Below are 22,842 nucleotides of genomic sequence, written 5' to 3' on the forward strand. Positions count from 1 at the left end.
ATACAATACAAAAACAAAGACCCATCTCAATAACAAAGTCAAAATAGGTCAAATCTCTTTATGCAAATTTCTCACGAACGAATCGACTTTAAGAGCGCCACAGCGTGTGTTTAACCCCGTTCCTGCCCCTGCTCAGTGTGGACGCTGCCACACATCTTTACCAATGACATTTGCCTTTAACAGAAAAAAAGACGAGAAAAAAACTAATTGGCTCCCAATTGGCTCCCAATTGGCTCCCAATTGGCTCCCAATTGGCTCCCAATTGGCTCCCAATTGGCTCCCAAATTGGCTCCCAATTGGCTCCCATCGACGCGAGCCGACTCCTGTCGTTCATTTCAAAGAATCGTCTATTAGAGCTCTTACAGCCGATTCGTTCGCGACCGACACATTACTATCGTCTTCGAAGCAGAAGCTAACCGCGAGAAGTTACGACGAAAAGCATCCCAAATTCGACCTAAAACTACATTTAAGTCATGGTAGGCACTCTCTCCGCTTAAAGACGGGATGTTTGCAAATGTCTCACCGAGGATTGTGTGTAGTTTTATCGCCCGTTTTCAATGAATATTGCTCGAGAAGCTTGCTAGGTGCCCGCTAATGTTAGCATCTACCTGTACATGGGGGAAGTGAAGCGGACGAGCAGCTGCAAAAACACATCACGCATTGGCTCTATTGATGAACAAACAGTCATAATCTTACTTGACGTACAATGCTCCATAATTGACTTACTTTTCCTTGCAAAAAAGTTTGCTGACTGACGTCACTTCTGTCCACGATATGTCGTTAAATTGGCAGCTCCAGCGAGCTAAAACGCTATAAAGCCGCCTCTGCAATCTTAAATATGATAATTTTCTTCCTGTAACCTTAAGATTAAACGTCATCACAAGTTATGATTGACTTCTTGCAAATAGCCTCCATTAAATGTCAAAATTTGCTGACATGTTATTGAGTTTATGTCAAAAAATCATCACTTGGAATATTTGGCAGTTAAATTGTGTTTTTACGTCTTCTTTTTTTTAATAGTCCCATACCATCCTGCTAGTGCAGCCTACCAAGAGGCCGGAGGGAAGAACATATGCTGACTATGAGTCAGTCAACGAGTGCATGGAAGGTAACATTAAGGAGGGGGACAGGAGGACACAAATGTTAGCGACACTAGCAAACGTATGTGAGCTAACAGTGCTAACTAACGTTAGTCACATTTTAACAGCAACAAACATTATGCTAGTTTAGCCTATTCACTGAAGAAAAACAAAATGGTCAAACTTGCAGCTCCCACGTCTGTAACTGACTGCCGAACAGTTGGCAGGACTCCAGGCTTTATTTTAAGATGTTTAGAGAAGCCTGGTGGGCATTTAGACAGGTCGGGCTGAGGTGAATGTAGGCCTGTCACCATATCAAATTTTGCTGGTCGATAATTGTGCGACAAATGATCTTCAATCGATTTTATTGACAACGTATTTTTAGACATTTTTTTTCATTATTTGTCATGAGAGGTGTAATTCACATTTTTCACCACTAGATGATACTCAAGTACAGTATAGGGTGTACCTGTGTGAGACGTTAGCTTGACACAGAAGCTGCCTGAGGGTGTCATAATTATCCACCTGTTTTTTTTAAATCATTCAATTAGTCAATTGATTGACGTGACAGGCCTAGGTGGATCAGAGGGGGTATTACATTCACAAGCGATGAGGTGGTTCCATCCTGTTGTAATGAAAAGACACCGCTTCAAAAGAAGCGTTGGGGCGCCTCATTGCTCAAAAGTGAAGCAAACAAGTGAGGGAGATGATCATTTTGCTCGTGAGCAGGACTTTAGGACACTACTCCATCTTCAAAACGTCACTTTTGCACGATGGGGTGATTTATAGAAAATAAAAGGTATGACCCGTTGACTCTCTCTGGCTTGGACTCAGGTGTGTGCAAGATGTACGAGGAGCATTTAAAGAGGATGAACCCCAACAGCCCGTCTATAACGTACGACATCAGCCAGCTGTTTGACTTCATTGACGACCTGGCTGACCTCAGCTGCCTGGTGTAGGTGTCGCTGTCATAGAACTGCTTAGACAAACAAGATAGATCCACTTAAAAATGCAACTGTGTGTGTGGTGCTGCCGCCGCAGGTATCGTGCCGACACACAGACGTACCAGCCGTACAACAAAGACTGGATCAAAGAGAAGATCTACGTGCTGCTTCGTCGGCAGGCCCAGCAGGCCGCAAACTGAAGGGGGTGCTGAGTTGTTGGGTTTTTTGCTGTTTTGACTGTTTGCGTTTTTTTGTCTTCCCCCCCCCCCCCCCCCCCCCCCACATGAAAGTATTTTTATTGTAGGTTGACTTATAAATAAAGATTTGCTTTAAATCACAAACAACTTTTTCTTTGTTTTTGCCACCAGGATGTTGGTTTGTTCATTTTTAAGATGAGTTCCACCAAACTTCAGCCATTGAAGTCATTTGTGGTGCAAAAGGTGGACTGGATGTTTTTTTTTTTTTTCTTTTCTTTTTTCTTAATTTCTCATAATGCATCAATGGTGATGACAAAATTCAGACATAGGTGGACTATTTGGTGACTTGAAATGAACTTGCTGGGCGTCTGGAATTTAAATTGGGCACCGATTAGCTTATTCATTTATTATAATGGATAATTTGCTGTTTTCAATCATTGAAAACGTTCAATGTTAATGCCATTACTGTGATATACTGTAGCGCTTAAGTATTAATTACCAAATAATTTCGACTGACTCGTCCACTTGACCGTAGTCTTTGATCATAATGTAATTCATTTAGGCTATTAAATATTGCAAATCCATTCCAATGTGTATGGATGCATTATTCCGTCGGACATGCCTTCAAACTAGAGAGGCCGTTTAACATATTAAACATGATTAAAGCTAATCCAAAGAATAAAAGGAGGCTGGATCAGTTCCGTAGTAAAACTGCGGGGTGATGTGAAGCTGTAGCCGTGTGAGAGTACTCAGGAGGCGGCTGCTCTCGACTGTGGCAACCGCTCTACTCACAGTCTCTCCACTCAGACTTGAGCCCCCCCACCTTTTGTGTTGTATGATCGACTCTTCCCCGTCTGTTTCTCACACCCACCCCTGCACACATACACACACACACACGCGCCTCCTCCCCCCTCTCCTCCTTTTAGCATCTGAAAGGACCGCTGAGTGAGAATCGATGGCGCAGAGGCCCGCTTGACAGGACAATAAACTACAAAGAAGGGGTGAGTTTTATTTCTCCTCTGCTCTATCTCGCTTTTATTTTTCCTCGGTCGTGCACGTCCGCCTCCGTGGGACGAGATCGTGCGTGGTGATGCTTTCACGTACGGCGTCTTTTGTTGGTTGTGATTACACCACCAGCATCATCATCCGCCTCAGCATCAGCACCATCATGCTGTGTCGCGTTGCCGCTTAACAACCTAAAACATCATTCAGTGTAATTTCACCTGCACACACCTTCACCTTACGTAACCTACACATCATCAGCAGCATCAGCAACACACTGCGGGTTTAGATGAGGGGTCGTTCGGGAGAAGGGGGGGGGCGTGATGTCCTAATGCGGTTGTTGGTGGTGATGTAAACACAAAAGAGCAAGAGAGGATTGTGTTCGTGTTTTCTACCCCTAAAAAGACCCCCTTTCCATATGTGGTGATGTGTTCTACTATCATCTATGAGGGCGCAGGGGGGGAAAGGGGGGTGTCACCTCCTCTCAATTCCATGTTCCTCCTCAGCCCCCCCAAAATCACGTGACTCGACCTCAAGACACAACAATAACAACCTCCCTAGGCGCCCCCTCCCCAAAAAATGACTTGTCTGCATGTCTACATTTGCAGCAGCCATGCTCCAGCAGAGCGGGGAGCCGTCTCTTCCACACAGCCGCCACCAGCACCAGCACATCGGCCAGGAGTCACCCTCCAGCCACCGACTCCTCCACACAACCAAGCCCGGCCACCACTTCCCATGAGGCGGCCACCAGCACTCAGCCCTATCGCTCTGTATGGAGCCTCTCGTCTGTGAAGTAGGTCCATTATGCAAGGTGTCCCACTGTCCTGGGGGACTGGAGGGAGGCGGGGGGTTATTTTGGCCGTGTGACGTCACAACATCACGTTTTTTCAAATAGTCCGAGTGTAGAGAAGCTATTTATGTTCACATTTTGACCCATAATCATCAGTATGTAATGTCAATCCTGAAAGTGAAGCAACACAGAGATGAGTGTGACGTCCTAAGCAGTAATTAAAGGGTGTAACAAAACTACCTTTAAATAAAGACAACACCACGTGATATTTGCTGCAATTAACCAAATAACCAAATATGAAGTGAACTAATATAAATGAGGATTTTGACTCCGTTTTTGTGACTTCCTCTTCGTAGTGGACATGGAGGATGAAGATGGGACTTGTCTTCTTGATGTTTTATGGTGAGTTTGATTTAAAAAAACAAAACAAAACAAAAAAACACAAAAAGCCCACCTAAAACCAGCAGAAATGAGCACTAAACGTCTTTTTTGTGCTATGTGAGATTGTGTTAACATACCACATTCTGTCATCTTGCTAAATAAGGTAACCACAATGCCAGCATCGTAGAAGTACAATAATAAACATATGTCAAACAAAAGTGAGCATTATTATCCCATTTTTGATAGCACTTGTACCTAATGTGGTGTGTTTTAGTGACCCCCAAGCCCTGAATGACTTCCTTCATGGGACGACTGAGGTAACTAAACACTCTTAAAGTCAGATGAATGTGTGCAAAGCTAAAAATGACTAACAATCCCCTACCACACCTGCCCCACCAGCTGCAGACTGAAGACCTGCTCATTAGCGCCTCCTCTGGGGAGCCCTCCCTCTTCACAGATGCCCCGGTGAGTGCCCAACGGGTCATCAGTGCCCCCAGGAGAACATTGTTTTTTCCTTTTTGTTTCCTGAAAGTGCTTCCTGTCCTCCTGGTCTCTTCTCCAGAGCCCCGTTTCTCTACTTGGAGATGGCGGAGACTCCCCAGGTACGCCTCCGCCCGGCTGTGTGGATCTGTCCTTCCTGGAGGAGGCCCTCCTCTCGTCACCTGAGGGCAGAGATGACGGCCGACATCAGGTGGACAGGCAGACGGGATCTCCCATGGGGCCTGGTTGCGAGTCAAAGGAGGGAGAGGCAGAGGGAGAGGAGGCGGCGGCCGGGGAGGAGGAAGCAGAGGTGGCATGTTGTGACATTCTCCAGCAGAGTCTGCAGGAGGCTGACATCACGGAGCAGACTGTAGCCCTGGAGGGGGGCCAGACCCAAGACAGCGTGTCCCTTTTCTCACCCGCCACCATCCTCTCGCCACCCACTGCGCCATTTGTAGCCAAGACCACGTCCGTCGCCCCCACCTTGCCCAAAGACACTCAGGCAGCAGTGGAGCCCCCCCAGCCCTCCCTGCTTGCTGTCGGGCCCGGCTGCCCCTCTCTGAAACCTTCCGCCCCCCCTCAGCTGATGGGGCTCCTGCCTGGAAACGTTTTCCCTGCCCCTTCACCAGAGACCACCTTCTCTCTGAGCCCAGTTCAAGGTTCCAGTATGATCATCCATAAAGCGATGACCAGTGTTATGGGCCGACCTCTCCTCGCCCCCACTCTGAGAGCAGCAGCAGCCCACGGTATCATCCTGCAGCGTGCCCCCCTCCCCATCCAACCCAAGCTGCCCATCAGCATTCAGCCTAAACTGGTCCAAATCAGCCCAAAACCGTCAGGACAAAAACCCGCTACGGGTCTCACACTCGTTCCTGGGACCGTTTCACCAAATATTCTACTGTCTCAGCCAACAGGCCAGACGCCCGCAGCACCTCCCCCAGCGGCTGCCAAACCAGTCAGCCTGCAGTTGGTCAACCAGGGCGGCTCCTTTGTGCTCCAGCCTCAGGGACTCTTTCAAGGCCAAAATCAGTTCCTCCTCCCGGGTCAGTCCCAAGTCACCATCTCCCAGCCTGGGGCTCGACCTCTACTGACTGCCGGTCCACAAGGCCGAGGCGGAACTCCCGTCAGCGGGCACCTTGTGGACGGATCCCAGATCCTAACAGTGCCCCAAAGACAGCTCAACTTTAGCCCAGTCTTCACCACCACAGGCCAGCTCGCTCTCAGCCAGGCCACTGTCCTCTCTGGACCTCTTCAGCTGCAGTCAGCGCCCTCTGCTGTCTTCCAGATGCCAGCACAGCTGGCTGGGAACTACACGACGGGTGGGCAGCGGGCCACGTTGGTACACGGCCCTACGCTAGGAAATCACATTACGTTAATCAACAGCGCTGGGATGCTCCCCTCGGATCTGGCCTCCATCTCCATCGTCAACACTCCGTCGGTGGTGCAGGGCCTGCCCTTTACTGCTCAGGCGGCGTTGACAGACCCCCCGCTGGGACTCCAGCCGGCCTCGGTGGTTTTGCTTCCCGAGAGAGGAATGCCCGAGGAAAGGAACACTTCAGAGGAAAGCTTCCTGCAACTGCCACAGGTGGGGTGAGGAACACGGTAAAACTCTGGAGACTTTGGCGTGGAGGAAGTCCATCAAGCACATATGGGATGAAAGTATTTCTAACTGTCTTCATTGATGTCTTGTAGCACTTCGGTCAGGTAATCCAACATCCTGTCTCGATGCAGCCCGCCACCCCTCCTTCGCCTTCTGTGGTAACTGTCATTGAGTCCCAGACAGAACCAGCTCTAGCCCCAGCTGTGGAGATGCCCTCGGCTGACTTGGTCCAAGTGGTGGAGGAGGTGGCCCAGTCTCTGAGCCAGAACCAGGACTTTATGCAACAACTGCAACAGGTAGTGACAACTCTGATGTAGTTTCTCATCTCCACTTTCTCATTTATGTTCTGATTGTGCCCCCCAGCAAGCACTTAGCTCTCCCATTACGTCTGACATCTTGGTTGGAGCGGTACCAGTGGTCCCAGTGGGCTCTCTCACCCCCTCAGTGGACAATGAGCAAGACAGCCACCAAGCGACCGTCATGTTGGATCCATGTGTTGACTCTTCCCCCCTCCCCTCGGAGGACACATCGCTGCTGGGAGCCTTTCAGTCAGCAGCCATGTTCCCCAATCAAGACCCCCTTCTTGGACCAGAGAGTTCCCCCCCCCAGTACCAGGACGCCCCTGAGTTCCAGGGGTCTCAGTCTCTGTTTGTCACCAGTAAAAGGACGCTGGCCGCTGCCCAGGCCTTAGCTTCCCATCCAGGGTCCGATTTTTCCCTCCCTCAGTCCTCGGAGCCCCCTTTCACCCCCAGGGGCGCCTCCCCTCTGCACGTCAGCATCCCAGTGCCTCAGCAGCAGCCGGACCCGTCAGCTGCCAGCCTCTGTGGAGGGGGGAACGACACTCCTGTTCAACAGCACACACTAAACAGTGAGTTTGTCTTCCAAACACAAAACAGTGAATTTGTATGCAAACTAAAAGTGTGTGGTATGTCAGCACCAACAGCTGCCTTGGCCATTGAGAGCGAATTGATGTCTCTCTATGTCCACCCGTCCTCTCCTGACAGCCAGGAGGAACACCTCCCAGCCCCCAGGGAGGGTGGCCCCTTCACAAACAACCAGCAGGTGGGAAAGGGGAAATTTTAGAGTAAAAAGTTGTCCAAAACAATGAAAGACAAAGTAAAAGCGGAGTCCAACCTCTGATTGAGTCACTGATTGATTCAGGGCTGTGTCTAAACACTTTTGTCCACACAGCTGGCAGGTGTGGAGCTGCAGCGAGAAGAACCAGTAACACCAGCAATGCGACAACACAGGTGTGTATTACAGGTTAAATACATAGAAAATAAATGAGCAATTTATGTAGTTCAACTTTGTTTAATTATTTAAAGTTTTATTGTGAAATTATTCATTTACATTCAATTATGAAATATCCCAATCCTAAATATACTGAAGTTAATCATCATGACCAATTACTATTTCACATAACCTTTTTAACTATTTAATGACATTTATAATTACGTAATTTACATTTTGTCACATTCTTTATTTCGTGATGTATTTGACCTTTTCTTTATTTTTCAATTGTATTTAATGACATTTCTAATTCTTATGTGAAATCATTTATAAAGTTGTCCAATTAAAGACCAATTGGGGAATATTCCATTCCATTCAATTTTCTTCCACTTATCTGGATCTGGGTCGCGGGGCACGGCAGCCGTCTCAGTAGGGAAGCCCAGACTTTCTGGTCCTTGGCCACCTCTTCCAGCTCCTCTGGGAGGACACCAAGGCGTTCCCAGGCCAACTGTGAGACGTAATCCCTCCAACGTGTCTGCTCTGCCCCAGGGCCTTCTCCCGACTGGGTATGCCCGAAACACCTCACCAGGTCGGTATCCAGACTAGATGGTCGAGCCACCTCAACTGGCTCCTCTCGAAGGAGCAGTGACTCTACTCTGAGCTCCTCCCGGATGGCCGAGCTCCTCACCCTATCTTAGGGTGAGTCCAGCCACCCTACGGAGGAAACTCATTTCCGCTGCTTGTATCCACAATCTCGTTCTTTCGGTCACAACCCAAAGCTCATGACCATAGGTGGGGGTGGGAACATAGATCGACCAATAATTTGAGAGCTTTGCCTTCCAGCTTAGCTCTTCAACCACGACGGTCCGGTACAGCGACTGCATTACTGCAGACGCTGCACCGATCCGCCTGTCAACCTCACGCTCCAACCTTCCCTCACTCGTGAACAAGACCCCGAGATACTTGAACTCCTCCACCTGGGGCAGGACCTCATTCCCAACCCGGGGGGAGCAGTCCACCCTTTTCCGACTGAGAACCATGGCCTCAGATTTGGAGGTGCTGATTCTCATTCCAGAAGCTTCACACTCAGATGCAAACCGCCCCAGTAAACGCTGAAGGTCAGAGACTGATAAGGCCAACAGGACCACATCGTCTGCAAACAGCAGAGACAACATCCTAAGGTCCCCAAAATGGACCACCTCGACACCTTGGCTGCATCTAGAAATTCTGTCTATGAAAATTATGAACAGAATCGGTGACAAAAGCCAGTCTTGGCGGAGGCCAACGTTCACCGGAAACAGGCTGGACTTACTACTGACAATGCGAACCAGGCTCCTGCTCCGGTTGTATAAGGACCGAATGGCACGTAGTAGCGTGCCACCAATCCCGTACTCCCGGAGCACCCCCCACAGGACACAGCAAGAAACAGGGTTGAAGTCCAAGGTCCAAGTCCACAAAATACATGTAGACCGGTTGCGCAAACTCTCATGTACCCTCCAGGACCCTTGCAAGGGTGTAGAGCTGGCCCAGTGTTCCGCGACCAGGATGAAAACCACATTGCACCTCCTCTAGCTGAGGTCGTACCCTTCTCTCCTCTCCTGCACCCTGGACTAGACTTTCTCAGGGAAGCTGAGGTGTGTGACCTCCCTGTAGTTGGAACACTCCCTCCGGTTACCCTTCTTGAAAAAGGGGAACCACCACCCCGGTCGGCCAATCCAGAGGTACCGTTCCCGACTTCCACGCAATGTTGAAGAGACATGTCAACCAAGACAGTCCCTCAACTATGGATGTTGTGGGAAATTGGGGAATATCTTAACTAATATTTCAAGTGTTATCTATGCCGTGACCCACATGCAGTGTAGTATAACAGGACACATTTATATATCTCAGGACTGTTTTCATTATTTCAACATTTTTATATATTCAATGGAATGTTTTATATTCTTTAAAGGCTTTTTATTTCATGCTGCTGCAGCACACTGGAAAGCACCATAGACACGAGATTGGACACATAATAAATCTTTCTATGTTGTTTTAGTTTTGGCACAAAAAAAACACCCATTCTCATGTCAGGAAACAGCCGATGTCAAATCATGCGACAAAAAACCCCCTCAAAAACGTCATTGTGCCTCAGGTTTCAACAGCTGCTTTGTACGGACCACATGGCGGTTCAGCACCCGTGCACCAGCACCGCCTTCCCCACCTTGAGGGACGCCGCCCAGCGCCTGCTGCCGTACCACGTGTGCGCCGGTCTCCTGCCTACTCAGGATGACTTCACTTTAGGTCAGCCATATATTTAAAAGTATGTTTACTGGGGGAAGGTGTGGGACCATCATGTGACCTTGGTGTGTGGTTCCTGCAGTGGACCAGGAGTTTGACACGGTGTCCAGGTTCCTGCTGAGGCGCACCAAGGACATGGTCAACAAATACAGGCAGCTACTGGTCAGAGAAACACAGGTAAATACACACAACACTAACTGTTAGGGGTGTCACAAGGGCTCACTCCGTTCATGCCGTTGTTCTAAGGAACAAACGCGCCAAGGTGCTGAAACCAATGCACAGAGTGAACCCTCTGCCTGCCTGTTTGGAGGCGAGAGACGAGGAAAACAGACACTCATGTGCACGGCGATATATGGAGGCCGGCAAAATGATCGAGTTCATTTTCATTTATTGCGATTTATTTATTAATCGTCCCAGGTCTAGTGAGAAATCTTGTCACGTTTTAATCTCGCGAGATCTTGTGACACCCCTACTAATTAGCGAGGACATCCTGGTGTTGTGTGGACAAAATGCACAGCATGTGGTTCCTGCAGCAGGAGAGTCCATCGGCTGAAATGGTGATGCTGGAGCGCCTCTTCCTGCAGGCAGAACGTTTCTCTTTGGGAGAGGACAGACGGCGAGCCCGCAGAGACCCAGGTCAGCCTCCTCAATGATGTCCATCATTATCTTTGCAAAAGCAGTATTTTTGTAAACGTAGATACGGTTATCTCCCTAATGTGCAGTACTTACAAGTGAGACAGTCTATGGATTTAATGCTGCTTTATTGACAAATGAAGTGACACCAGTTTGCGGCGTCATTTCAGAGTACTTCAGGATGTCCTTGGCCGCATCAGCGTCTTCCTCGGGGGCCTCGTCTTCGCCCCCGGCTTGGACTAGACTCTCAGACCGTCCCCCGGGCCTCAAGACGTACCGCTCTAGCTCCAGGGGAGCTCTCAGGCTCACCATCAAGCAGGAGGTGGTGCACAGTTCTCTGAAGCGGGACCACAAGGGGCAACTGACCAATGGCGGCGGTGGAGGGGCGGCCACCCTGCACCCCCCTCAGGCAACCAACGGCTCATCCCATCATCCCGAGTTGGATGAAAATGGAGCTGAAGGAGCCTCACAGGCCCACCTATCCAGAATGAAAGACCCTCTTCCAGTGCCACAAGCAGTCGGTTTTGAGCCGCCCCCGCGGGACACCCCCAAGGTGAAATGCCTCAGGCTGGATGTGCCGCCGCACGCTCCCCTCCAGGAGGACAATGTGCTCAGTGAACATCTACAGAGCGCCATCAACAGCATCCTGGAGCTGCAGCGCTTGCAGGGGCCCTCGGGCGGGCCCCTCACCAGGGCCCCAGTGGGCTCCGTGCTGGACCAGCCCGTCACCAGCGTCTTAGGGGGTCACCTGTGAGGTTGTCTGGCCTGAGTAAGTTCCACACAGATCCTGAAACTCCCTCTAAAGTGGGATCCTTGTCTCTCGCTTGCAAGATTTCGTCTTTGGAGAACCTGCTCGCTTGAAAGATGAGAAAAGCAACAGCAGCACTAAGAAGAGACAACAGCACTACCAGTAGTTCCAGAAATGTTAGATACTTCATTTTGATGTACGTTTGTGCTTACAAAAAAAAAACAAAAAAGTGCTACAGGAGCGCTATGATTTCCTTGCAACCTTCATCAGCATACAGATTTTAAAAAGTCATAGTGAGGATTATGGAATAGTTTTTATAAGATTTCTTTCCCATAGTGCCAAGCTTCCAGGGTATTTATTTATTTATTTTTGACGTTTGCCAACGTTACTGTGGGGCGCCTTTTCAAGTAAACTCCAAAGAACGCCTGAGACGCCGCCACAACCCTGAACACACCAGCAACTGCCGGCTCGCCTCGCAGAACCTGCCTGCTGGACTCTGTGGATGCTGTGAAATGTCCCTGAGAGACACGGACACAACAAGGACAATGTTGGATGTTTGAACATGTAAGCAATAATGACTCGGGAACTTGGGGAAGGAATGGAGGTGACACTGCAAAGATGAAGTCGCTCGGCGCTTCAAGTTCTTCAGTTGCTTTAGTTCCGTCTTTCTGCAGAGACCTGGGACTTTAGGACCTGACTTCTCGGAAAATAAATGACTCTGTGTAGTTTTGGACGACTGACCCGCTACAGGCTTGGACCAAGGAACTTATGACTTGGGATTTAGCTGGTCTAAAACATTTAAGACTATCCTAACACTTGGACCAGAATATCTCACATAAGACCTGAACTTTGGACATGCTAGTGACTTTTGGCCTTCTGTTAGACCTACGTGCAAGTGTCATGCAAGTTCCGCAACGCTATGCGGTCGACTTCCGTCATAATTTGACCAAAGGACTTATCACTTGTACCAAACGTTTTGATTCAAACAGGCCTTCCATAAGACTTGTACGTGGACCTGGTGACTTGTACATCCAAATGATTTTGGACTTGCTAGTGACAATGGAACAGGTTTCTTAGATCAAGCAACTTGAGACTTGCCTATGAGAACCAAGTGACTCAGGATCGGCCAGAGACTTGGATGTAGCGATGGGATCTTTTGAGATCTTTGAGCAGACCTGGACCACATCACTTGTGTCAGACTCGGGCACAATACAACATTTGACTTAGAGCAGCTTCGTTGGACTAGTTGGACTCAAAAAAACCTCACAAAAAACACACACTAGTCATGTGAAAGAGACTTTGCCCAAACTGGCTTTGGACTTGTCTGACCCTTTGACACTTGCTTGAGACCTTAAACCAAATGACGTGACCAATTTAGATGACACTTAAGGCTGTGTTCACACTCGGGACACTAATCTGGATTTGGTTCCGATTCACTTACCCTCTCCATTGGCATTTTTTAATTTTTTTCCCCTAAGAATGGCACCAAAAGTTGCCCCGTGGACCAAGCATCTGGTCTTTGGTCCATGTAGCATTCACACAAAAAGGACACCAGATTTGGTTTGCAAGCGCTTGTTGGCTTTAACCGAGTTTGAACACAGCCTTGGTTTCAATTCACCGTGACCCAGACTCGGACCTTGTAGACTTCCGATTGCCGTGAGTCAACTCCCAGGTGTTTTGCATTGGCGTCGCTGCGCCATAAAAACGTTTGACCAAAAACTGGAGGAAGCATTCACGTCACACCCAAACCGATTCTTTTTCATCGGCAGTTTTTCTTGTTTTTATTTACAAACTGGAGCCGAAAATTTGGGTTTTTTCCCCCCCCCATTTTTGTTAACGTGACAATCTTTCAAATAAACTTAATTTAAACGTTATCTACAAAAAAGCCGACACGTAAAAGACAAAAAAAAAAAGAAAAAGTGACTGAATGGTTTCCGCGACGACATGATCACTTTTTTGTGCGAGATCGTCTTTTGTTGCGCTGAACAAAAGCAGTAAGAATATGCAGTACTTTAGAGGACAAACACGAGTAATGTCTCGGTCATGCAGTAAAGATGTCAGAGTGATTCTCACTCCTCGTCGCCGTTCAGCTTCTTCTTACAAATAAAAAAAATGTTCACTTCAAAATGAAACTCCTAAGAGAAAAAACCCCAACAAAAAAAGCCGCCTCATGTGCCATTGTTGTGTGCAGTGTCCAACACTGACCGTCATTGTTTAGTATGTCCAGAAACTTTTGTCGTCATCTTTTTTTGTTTGCATGTGAGCCATGAAAGCCAGATGACGGATTGTTCTCATGCCAAAAGCTAGAGGCCTTAACCCAGCAGAACTAGATTGTACACAACAAAAGTCAAAGACTCATTTGATCGCAAGTTTCTCGATTTTGTACTTGGTTTTTCCATTTTACAGACTATTTATCAAACTGTGATTTTGTAAGAAATAATAAAAAAAACAGAACGTGGTGTCTTTGTTTCTCTTGTAATACGAACTTTATTTTGTTTCATTCACAATTCAGGAGGACAAAACGTACAAAGATTTCATTTCTCTGCTCCGAGGTCGTGTCGTCGTGCTAACGAGCTAGCTAGTGTTTCTTTGAGCGTGGATGTTGTGGAAGGACGTCGCAAGTGAAATAAACTGCAGTGGAGTTGAGGTGGCGTCCTCGGCCGTGCAGCCCCTCCCCCCTCCTCGGGGACTAGGAGGCCCACTAGAACATGGACCTCAGAGACGTCCCACCTTCTGGGAGGAGCGTCAGCACGGGGTGACGCACTTGTGAGGATTCACGGGAAAAAGGAGCTAGCTAGCGTTGGCATCGCTCTCCCCTGCGAGGCGTCAAATCTCATCTTTTAATACATTAAAGAGGCCAAAGATGAGATTTTAAATCTATTGGCTTAAAACAGACAATAGTTGGGACAGGAAAAGCAGGCGGGAGCGCAAAAAACAATTTAGGACGACCGTTGTTGCAGCAAAGAGTGGGCCGCACCTGCGAGTGCGTTGTTAGCTTTAAGTTGCGATTAAGAGCAGACTGCAGCTTTTTCTACCAAAAAAAACCCAACAAAAAAACAAACTTGACGGTAGTTTCATAAATAAGTTGGTTCCTGTTATAAAAAGCGCTCATGTGGAAACGCTCCACGGCAGCGTGCTGCGCAGGTCAAGAGCGTGCCGACCCTCACACTGGTCACAGCGCCGCTATACACCACAGTGACGCCTGACACCCGTCTTCATCCGTGAGTTTCAAAACTCAGTTGAGTTCGACAGGCAGGTCCTCTCCGTACTTGCGGAGCAACTTGCCGTGGTTGTGGTGCACGGACCAGAGCGGGGGCAGGTGTTTTGGACGCATAGTGTTGAGGAAGTGCTGCCGCCAGCGCCGCTCCAGCTCCATCAGCCCCCGCAGGCCACGCCCGGTGTGGGCTTGCACCACCTTCAGTCCGTGCGGCACGTAGGCCTCGTTGAAGATCCTTCATGGGGGAGGGAGGAGCGCTCGCGTCAGACATGGTCGCCTCTCTTTGCAAAACCAAGCGGGGAACTCACCTCGTCTCCAAGCCGGCGGCCTGCTGGAGCTCCTCCCCCGTCAGCTGGCACTCACTGCTCACACCAAAGAAGCTTTTGATGGTCGTCTGCAGCTCCTCCCGCCGTCGCTCTGGCAGGCCTTCGGCGGAAGTGAGGAGGGCGCGGGCCGCCGAGCGCACCCGCCGGCGGTCCGGTTCTTCCAAGAGACGCACACCCTCCTCGCAGCCTTGTGGGGCGGCAAACTCGTCGGCCAGCTGCTGCTTGAAGAACCCGTCGTGTACGTTGGAGGCGGCGTGGCAGCTGGTGCACAACAGCAGGATGTCGTGAGAGTTGTGGTCCTTCATTTCGGTGGGGAAGTGGCGCCGGTACTCGTGCGGCACGATGTTCTTCCTACACAGTGAAGACACCGCTTTGAAAGGGCAAAAGGGACTTTTTAATGACGTCCGAACAGTAATGTGACATCTATCACCTCCTTCACTCGTTGCGAGTGTAATGTTAGCACTGTAGCTCACATGCTATTGCTCGCGCTGCCAACGCTTCAACCGCAGAAGTACGATGCGCTTTTTCGTGCGGCGCCTCGGACGCTTTGTGCAACTTCAGAGGCTCATTCAACGACAATGTATGAAAGGATGTCAAGCAGGCTTCGCTACATGTCTTAAAATGCAGTCTGGAGCCCTGCCAACTATTCAGTCAGCCACTGAAGTGGAAACTACAAGTTTGATTATGTTGTTTTTCCTAGCATGCTGCTGTTAAAAGGTGAGTGTAATGTTAGCATTGTAGCTCACATAGCGATGCTCATTTTGCTAGCGTGTGTCCTCCTGTCCCACTCCTTAAAGCTACATTGTTGTATGCGATACATGTGCAAGGTTGCAGTGTATCTGAAGTACACAAAAGATAACGTACCGCCACTTACGGTGTGTAAGCCGCACACGTCCACGTCATAAGTGGCGTATTCAACTCCGTGAGGACCAGGCTTCTTCATTTGACAGCAGCCAATCATGAATGAATGAATAAACTCACGCGCTCAATTAACAGCCTGACTCACGGTTTCATCTTACATCTTTCATCTTACTTACTCATCACAAGCAAATAAGACTCAAACATAATATACCTGTGAAATATAGAAACATTTATCAATACAGGTTTATATGGGAAAACCACCATTTTAAAGTGCTCCCATAATGCACTTCGGTTGAGAAAACCATTTCATTGGAGGAGAGCACAGAACGCATGTCTGTAGAAAATGGCTGCAATGCTGCTTCTGTCCACCAGAGGGGGGTTTGAGCTGGTGAGTGCTCTTTGAATCTGCCGCTTATGAAACATCTCATCTTTTTAGCAAGATGAAAGCCCAACCGTCACCTTGGACATTATTTTGGAATGAGGCGGCTCTGTTCCGCAACGTCGGGACTTGTAAATGACTTCCACGAAGTCGTGAGGGTGAGGTATCTCCGGGGGAACAGACCTGATGTAGGAGTCTGCTTTGCCGCAAACCACGCAGAGGTTCTCCTTGGCCGTGAGGTAGTAGTCCTGCTGGGAGTCTGGACGTCCGGAAGGCTCGAAGAGAAGCCTCACCACAAACGGATCTTCACTCTGGAGCACTGAAACCACACACGCACACAATAAAAACACCTGTTTAAACGCTCTTTTGCACTTTGCCATTTTTGTACCTCCTATTCCTTTGTCCAGGTACCACTTGGCCTTCTTCTTGTCACATGTGCACAGAGGTTGGCCGTCGGGGGCGTGTAGGAAGCAGTTATCGTAGAGAGGAGACTTCCTGTAACAACAAGTGTTATGTGATGCAAGTCAGCAAGTCAGCACAAGCTTCTCCAATCCTCCGCCCACCTGGCAGAGTAGCCCACACCCAATGGCTTCTTCTTGTTGTTCTTCCTGGGGTCGGGGACTTGCTGATCTCCTGACTCCGGGATCTTGAGCGAGGACGGTTTGCGCGTCCGCCACCTCCTCTCGGTGCCGCCATCATCTCCATCACCTCTGGTGCCCTTGAAGGGCACATCTAGCAGCCCCTGGCAGCGGGCGGCTAACTCTGCGTAGGAGCTGCCCCCAGTTTCAGGGTGGAGGCCAAGAAGGCAGAGGAAGAGAGCGACAGAGACTTGGGCATCCTTGGCGGCGTAGGTCACCTGAAGAGAAGGCAAAAAAACAACAAGAAAATTCCCTTGTTTATTACGGTTAATTGGTTCCAGAATCAACTGTGAGAAGTCAATTTACACCAAGTAGGATTCCTTATTTATAAATGGACCATTTTCACAGTGAGAGCATAGAAAACCTGCCTAGGACCTTCTAAATACGGCTATTAGAGCCCTCTGGATGTGAAATAACACCCCTATAGTAACCTATGCACTCGTATTACCCAATATAGGAGACATCCATCATCTTCTATGCCGCTTATCCTCACCAGGGTCAACGGGGTATGCTGGAGCCTATCCTAGCTGACTTCGGGCGAGAGGCGGATACACCATGGACTGGTCGCCAGCCAATCGCAGGGCACATGTGCAGTAGACACGACTTCGAGTTACTTTCATTTAATGTGCATGCACGCAAATGCCGTCATTAACAAAACTTCGATACGCTTTCATGCCTTCATAAGAGCCGCATGAAAAACGGGCAAACAGCCGCAAGCGGCTCGAGAGCCGCGGGTTCGCCACCACTGTAGGAGGCAACCATTCCCACTCACATCCATACCTACGGACAATTTAGAGTTGCCAGTTAACCTAACATGCATGCTTTTGGAATGTGGGAGGAAACCGGAGTACTCGGCGGAAACCCACACACGCGGAGAACATGCCAACTCCACACTGACATATTTGCCCATCGTCATGACCTCAAAACAACAAAAGGTTGCCTTTAAAATGTTCACGTTGGAGGGGGGACACTAGGGAGAAAAAAGGTAATAAATGCACCTGTTCCAGTGTCAACTCATCTGCCTCCCAGTTGCTACATCGTAGCTCCAGTGACTTGTCCAGCGAGACGTTCAACACGTCGGCCGCCAGAGACTTCAGGCTGAGTCCGTTACTGGCGGAAGCCTGCCTGGAAAACGTCAGAAATGCTTTTCGGTGAGCTGACAGACGAACAAACGGCAACGCAAGAAGTACCTTTGTCTCAGGGCGAGGTGGCGCAGGTCTACCGTGCAGCTCAATGAGAGACCGTAGTCGCGCGTCAGCCGCTTCCCGTCTTCGTAGCAGCCAACGCCGGCCTTCAGAACATGCGGGTCGCGTAGGACCTCCATCAAGCCGAGCGGGAAGGACTGCTGCCGGTTGCAGAACGCCAGGAGCCGCACCAGGACGCACAGACCGGAGTAGGTGGCCATCTGGAGCAGGGACACCACCGAGGGGCGGCCCTTCATGGACACCTGCACAAAGCCATTGATTCCAAAGGTTTCTTCTTGGAAGGACACACACATAAAACGCCTCTCGTCTTTACCCATTCGCAGTCGAGGCCCAGCACGGGGAACACTGTCAGGTCCTTCTGCATCAGCGGCCACAGCTGCTGCCATTCCTCATGGGAGCTCACCAACACCAGTTTCACCCCCAGCAACGGCTCAGAAAACGGGATGCGCACGGGAGAGGACACGTGTGCCGTCTGACACGCCGCGGCCGTAAACTCCTTCTGTGGCGGACGCCGGTTGTCGTCGTCCTCCGCGGGCGGCGCATCGGCACAAGCGGGAAGCGGGCCTTGGACGGGTTCGGCCACCCTCTGGACAGAAGGCAGCCTCTTCCTCTTGGTGCGGTATGCTCGCCATAGGAGCAAACCACCGAACGTGGCCCCGAGTAGCGTTGTTATGATGGCGGCTAGGGGCCGCTGGTGAGACATCTCCAGGTGATCTTTGGCAGACTGAAATGTTCGACAAAAACATCTTCATTGGTCACAACTCTCACACAGAATAATCCATCCATCTTCTACAGCGCTTGTCCTGCTTGGTGTCACGGGTGAGCTGGAGTCTACCCCAGCTGACCTTTTCAGGTGAGAGGTGGGACGGTTCACCAGTCAGTCACAGGATACTTACAGTTGTGCTCCTAAATTTATGTACGTTATTAGGTAAAACATTAAAAAAAGTAAAAAGAGCAAACAATTGATAAAAAATGTCTTCACCCAACCACACACCTCGAGTAATACATCATTCACATTCTCAGAATTACGACAAAAAGATGCCAAATACTGCTAGGGTGTGTTAACTTACAGCATATGAGCATTGTTCTGTGTAAACTATCACTCACATTCACACCTATGGACCAATTAATCTCCAACTAGCCATGCTATAGGATATGGATGACATTCCAGTATATCAGTTACCTGTCCTTTGTCAGCGGACTTCCAGCTGGCTGCGTTTAGGGATTATGGACAGACACCGCATCTCCCTGGGTACATAAACTGGGGTCAATGGGCCTCATTCACGAATATCTTAAAAGTCTTCTTAAGAAGTGTACTTAAGAAGGCGCGGGTTGGAAACTGCGCCACATTCACGACACGTTCTTAAGTAGGGATAATCGTTCTTAGGTTGATGAATGCCAACTGCGATGCCCGTGCATGTGAGCCCTAATTTGCATAGGTCACCGCCTATTATTTCCTATATAAGGTAAAAAATGTGCCGTGCTCAACAGGCAGCTGGAGGCGGAGATGGCAACGCGCAAGGACAAGACTGAGGAGCAGCTGGACAACAAACGAAAGAAAAACTTCAATTCTACAGAAATAGAGGTGCTTTTACAAGGAGTGAGCGAACACAAGACCACCTTATTTTCACGTGTATCCACCGGTCATCAGGCCATCCAAAAAGAGTCGGCATGGAGCACCATTGCAGGAAACATAAATGCCGTTTCCACGGTGAAACGCACCACCACAGAGGTTAAAAAGAAGTGTTTTGACTTAAAATAGACAAAAAAAAAAAGATTGGACTGCACCGGAAGGATCTGGAGGAAATGGGAGGTGGGCCATCAATCAGAAACCAAACCATTTCGGAAACTCTAGAAAATATTTACACAATCATGATGGAAAAATAAAGTCAAAACACATAGTTTGTGTGTGACAATGTATTTTTTCTGTGGTTACATTTGATTAGACGCTGCCTAATTAATACAGCAGCCCCGTGCTCTGGCTCAAGACGTGACTGGGGGCGCATGTCGTTATCTGGGGGTGCTACGTGCGCAATAGACACACCACGTTTCATTGCGATGTTATTCTGATGATCCTGCACACCTGCAAGAACAGAGAGGGAAGCCTGAAGCCTGAAGCAGGACATCAAATATTCGTCGCTTTCAACAAATAAATCTACAGTTGTGCTCATAAGTATTCACACCCCTGGCATTTTTTTGGTATTTCTTGTATATTTCTTTTCAGATTGCATTTATTCTGCAAAAAATGACATAAAAGGGTTGCACCAGGCTTTCACAAATACAGCATATGTATTTCTGGGGAATTTCATTCTTATTTGTGCTTTATTTCACAAATTCACAAAAAACGTCATGTTCATAAGTATTCATACCCTTGTCCTCCTGAAGTACAAGAACAGGTGTTTTTCATGGTCCACTAATTTTGGTGCACCCTAGCTTTGTCACATTAGTCCCTGCATTGTTATGCAACAAATCCAAGCCATGTTGGTTTCCAGAAAATTCCTGGGGCCTATAAATTGAGGGGATTGGTGAAGTCACTGTCAGTTCATAGTCGATGCTAGAATTTCCACCATGGTCAAGCAGAAAGAACTGAGTGAGGACCTAAGGTCGGGCATTGTGGATGCACACAAAGATGGTTTGGGTTATAAAGATATATCCAAGCGTTTTCAGGTCCATCCAGCCACAGTGCAGAGCATCATTAAGAAGTTCAAGGCGTTCCACACAGCGAAGAACCTGAAGAGACTTGGAAAGAAGCCCAAAGTCTCAGCCACGCATGCAAAAAAATTGGCACGGGCGGCCACCATCAACCCTCGTATCACCACCAAGGAGATGTTACAGGGCCTCAGTGACAAAGGGGCCAGTATCTCAAGACAGACACTCCAGAGGACATTGAATAGGGCAGGACTCAATGGACGCCGACCACGGAAGACTCCACTCCTCAAACCCAACCACACAAGATCGCGTCTGGACTTCGCAAAACGTCACTTGGATGAAGAGGCATTTTGGTTGTCGGTTTTATGGTCGGACGAGATGAAGATAGAGCTCTTCGGACACAGAGACGTGGCTTACGTTTGGCAAAAGAAGGGTGAAGCTTTCAAACCAAAGAACACAGTGCCAACTGTTAAGCATGGAGGCGGAAGCATAATGCTGTGGGGCTGCTTCTCAGCGAGTGGGACTGGGAACCTCGTTAAGGTTGACGGCATCATGAAGAAGGAACAGTATATCAAGATACTCCAGGAGAACATCAGACAGTCTGCTGCGAAACTTGGTCTCGATCAACATTGGATCTTCCAACAAGATAACGACCCAAAACATACCACCAAAATAGTCAAGAAATGATTTGAGGAAAACAAAGTCAATGTTTTGGAGTGGCCAAGTCAAAACCCGGACCTCAACCCAATCGAAAATCTCTGGAGGGAACTAAAGGTGAAGGTCATGGCAAGAAAACCCACCAATTTGAAGGACCTGGAGAGAATTTGGAAGGAGGAGTGGGCCAAAATTCCTGTAGAAACATGCCAGAACCTAGTAGTTAACAACAGGAGACGTCTCGAATCTGTAATTGCAAATAAAGGCTTTGCCATTGATTATTAAGTCATGTTATAGCAGGGGGTATGAATACTTATGAACATGACGTTTTTTGTAAATTTGTGAAATAAAGCACAAATAAGAATGAAATTCCCCAGAAATACATATGCTGTATTTGTGAAAGCCTGGTGCAACCCTTTTATGTCATTTTTTGCAGAATAAATGCATTCTGAAAAGAAATATAGAAATAGAAATACCAAAAAAATGCCAGGGGTATGAATACTTATGAGCACAACTGTACATGGTCCCTATACATTCTCTCTCTGCGCAGCGCACGTCCAGCCAGGTACTTTTTTTTTTTTGATGAATTGGGATTTGAATATATATTTATCGATGGAGCATATTTTAGTTGTTTTGATAATTGTTGGGATATTTTATTTGCACTACATTTTTTGGGATCAGGTTGCAAAATCCATCATGAGGGCGATTGCGCATTGAAAGTGCAAGCTTTGCTTGTGCGTAAGAGTCCTCCTGAGCGTTCGTAGAATTTGTTCTTAGATCTAAGAACTGTGAGTTAAGAACACGTTTCGTGAATGCCAAAAATCTTTGTAAGAAGGCTTTAGGAACACATTTGTGCGTAAGAACGTTTCGTGAATGAGGCCCAATGTTATCAAAGGGGTTAAACGTTAAGTGTGTCACTTCATTTCTCTGAATAAGAATTAAAACAGTTTAGAAACGGAGGCAAACATTTTGCTTGCAGGGCATGACGACGGTACGAGGTCAAAAGACAAGAGAACATTTAAACATTCTAAGTTTTTGAATACATTTTATGTTAACGCTATTTGGTGTGCAGTTGATGAACCCCCAGCCAAAAGAAACCGAAGCGAACGTAAGTGAATTTTCTGAGACCAAAATAACGACACCGAGCAGGACTAATGACTGAGGTTAGTTACCAAGGCAAGATGTTTTGTTTTGATTGAAGGAAATAATCATTAGGAAAAAAATATTGCGTTTGTTGCCAAGCGTGGGCATTGCTAGCGCAAGCTGCTATAGCTAACTTCTAGCTCGCTAGCACTCAACTAGTCGGTATCACGTGCAACAGGCCCCGCTAAGAACCCTAAACTTTTAAACACTAAACTGTCCGGTAAAGCTTACCTTTGTGCGTTCAGTGAAAATAACGCCGGGTCCAGACACACATGTACATTTGTTTTGCTGTGTGTGTGTGTGTGTTTTTTTTTTTCTTACCAATTCACATAGACCTTCCGGGTTGTATTTATATCGGCGCAGTAGTGCTGCCACCTGCTGGACAGGAGAAATGCTACAAAACTAG

The 22,842-nt window shown here is 48.2% G+C and overlaps 3 protein-coding genes across 10 annotated transcripts; 2 read left to right on the forward strand and 1 right to left on the reverse strand.

Moving 5' to 3' along the window:
* Window positions 1-365: 365 nt before the first annotated feature.
* On the forward strand, window positions 366-2,348 carry LOC129192598 (enhancer of rudimentary homolog). The gene is made up of 4 exons (XM_054796771.1): window positions 366-476; window positions 1,021-1,108; window positions 1,914-2,034; window positions 2,121-2,348. The coding sequence occupies exons 1-4, from the start codon at window positions 474-476 to the stop codon at window positions 2,221-2,223; spliced, it is 315 nt and encodes a 104-aa protein (XP_054652746.1). The 5' UTR covers window positions 366-473; the 3' UTR covers window positions 2,224-2,348.
* A 719-nt stretch (window positions 2,349-3,067) lies between these two features.
* Window positions 3,068-13,971, forward strand: si:ch211-168d23.3 (BRD4-interacting chromatin-remodeling complex-associated protein). 5 transcript variants are annotated; one of them, XM_054795724.1, is made up of 14 exons: window positions 3,069-3,221; window positions 3,831-4,015; window positions 4,369-4,414; window positions 4,668-4,710; window positions 4,793-4,858; window positions 4,956-6,458; window positions 6,566-6,769; window positions 6,837-7,341; window positions 7,417-7,535; window positions 7,665-7,723; window positions 9,838-9,986; window positions 10,066-10,160; window positions 10,517-10,619; window positions 10,787-13,970. In XM_054795724.1, coding segments are annotated over exons 2-14 (3,477 nt in total). In that variant the 5' UTR covers window positions 3,069-3,221; window positions 3,831-4,014; the 3' UTR covers window positions 11,371-13,970. The 5 variants fall into 5 exon arrangements, with proteins under 5 accessions (XP_054651696.1, XP_054651699.1, XP_054651694.1 ...); XM_054795722.1 differs by having other exon boundaries at window positions 3,070-3,221; window positions 7,408-7,535; window positions 10,787-13,969; XM_054795721.1 differs by having other exon boundaries at window positions 3,068-3,221; window positions 6,837-7,535; window positions 10,520-10,619; window positions 10,787-13,971.
* Window positions 13,171-22,807, reverse strand: exd2 (exonuclease 3'-5' domain containing 2). 4 transcript variants are annotated; one of them, XM_054795730.1, is made up of 10 exons: window positions 22,758-22,789; window positions 19,174-19,238; window positions 18,304-18,714; window positions 17,976-18,232; window positions 17,784-17,910; window positions 16,711-17,003; window positions 16,536-16,642; window positions 16,331-16,466; window positions 14,890-15,258; window positions 13,171-14,816 (listed from the first exon to the last, which is right to left on the reverse strand). In XM_054795730.1, the coding sequence occupies exons 3-10, from the start codon at window positions 18,691-18,693 to the stop codon at window positions 14,600-14,602; spliced, it is 1,896 nt and encodes a 631-aa protein (XP_054651705.1). In that variant the 5' UTR covers window positions 18,694-18,714; window positions 19,174-19,238; window positions 22,758-22,789; the 3' UTR covers window positions 13,171-14,599. The 4 variants fall into 4 exon arrangements, with proteins under 4 accessions (XP_054651705.1, XP_054651707.1, XP_054651706.1 ...); XM_054795729.1 differs by having other exon boundaries at window positions 13,172-14,816; window positions 22,668-22,765; XM_054795732.1 differs by lacking the exon at window positions 19,174-19,238 and having other exon boundaries at window positions 22,758-22,807.
* Between the last annotated feature and the right edge of the window lie 35 nt (window positions 22,808-22,842).

This window comes from Dunckerocampus dactyliophorus, chromosome 13 (genome assembly GCF_027744805.1).
Source record: "Dunckerocampus dactyliophorus isolate RoL2022-P2 chromosome 13, RoL_Ddac_1.1, whole genome shotgun sequence".
NCBI classification, from domain to species: domain Eukaryota; kingdom Metazoa; phylum Chordata; class Actinopteri; order Syngnathiformes; family Syngnathidae; genus Dunckerocampus; species Dunckerocampus dactyliophorus.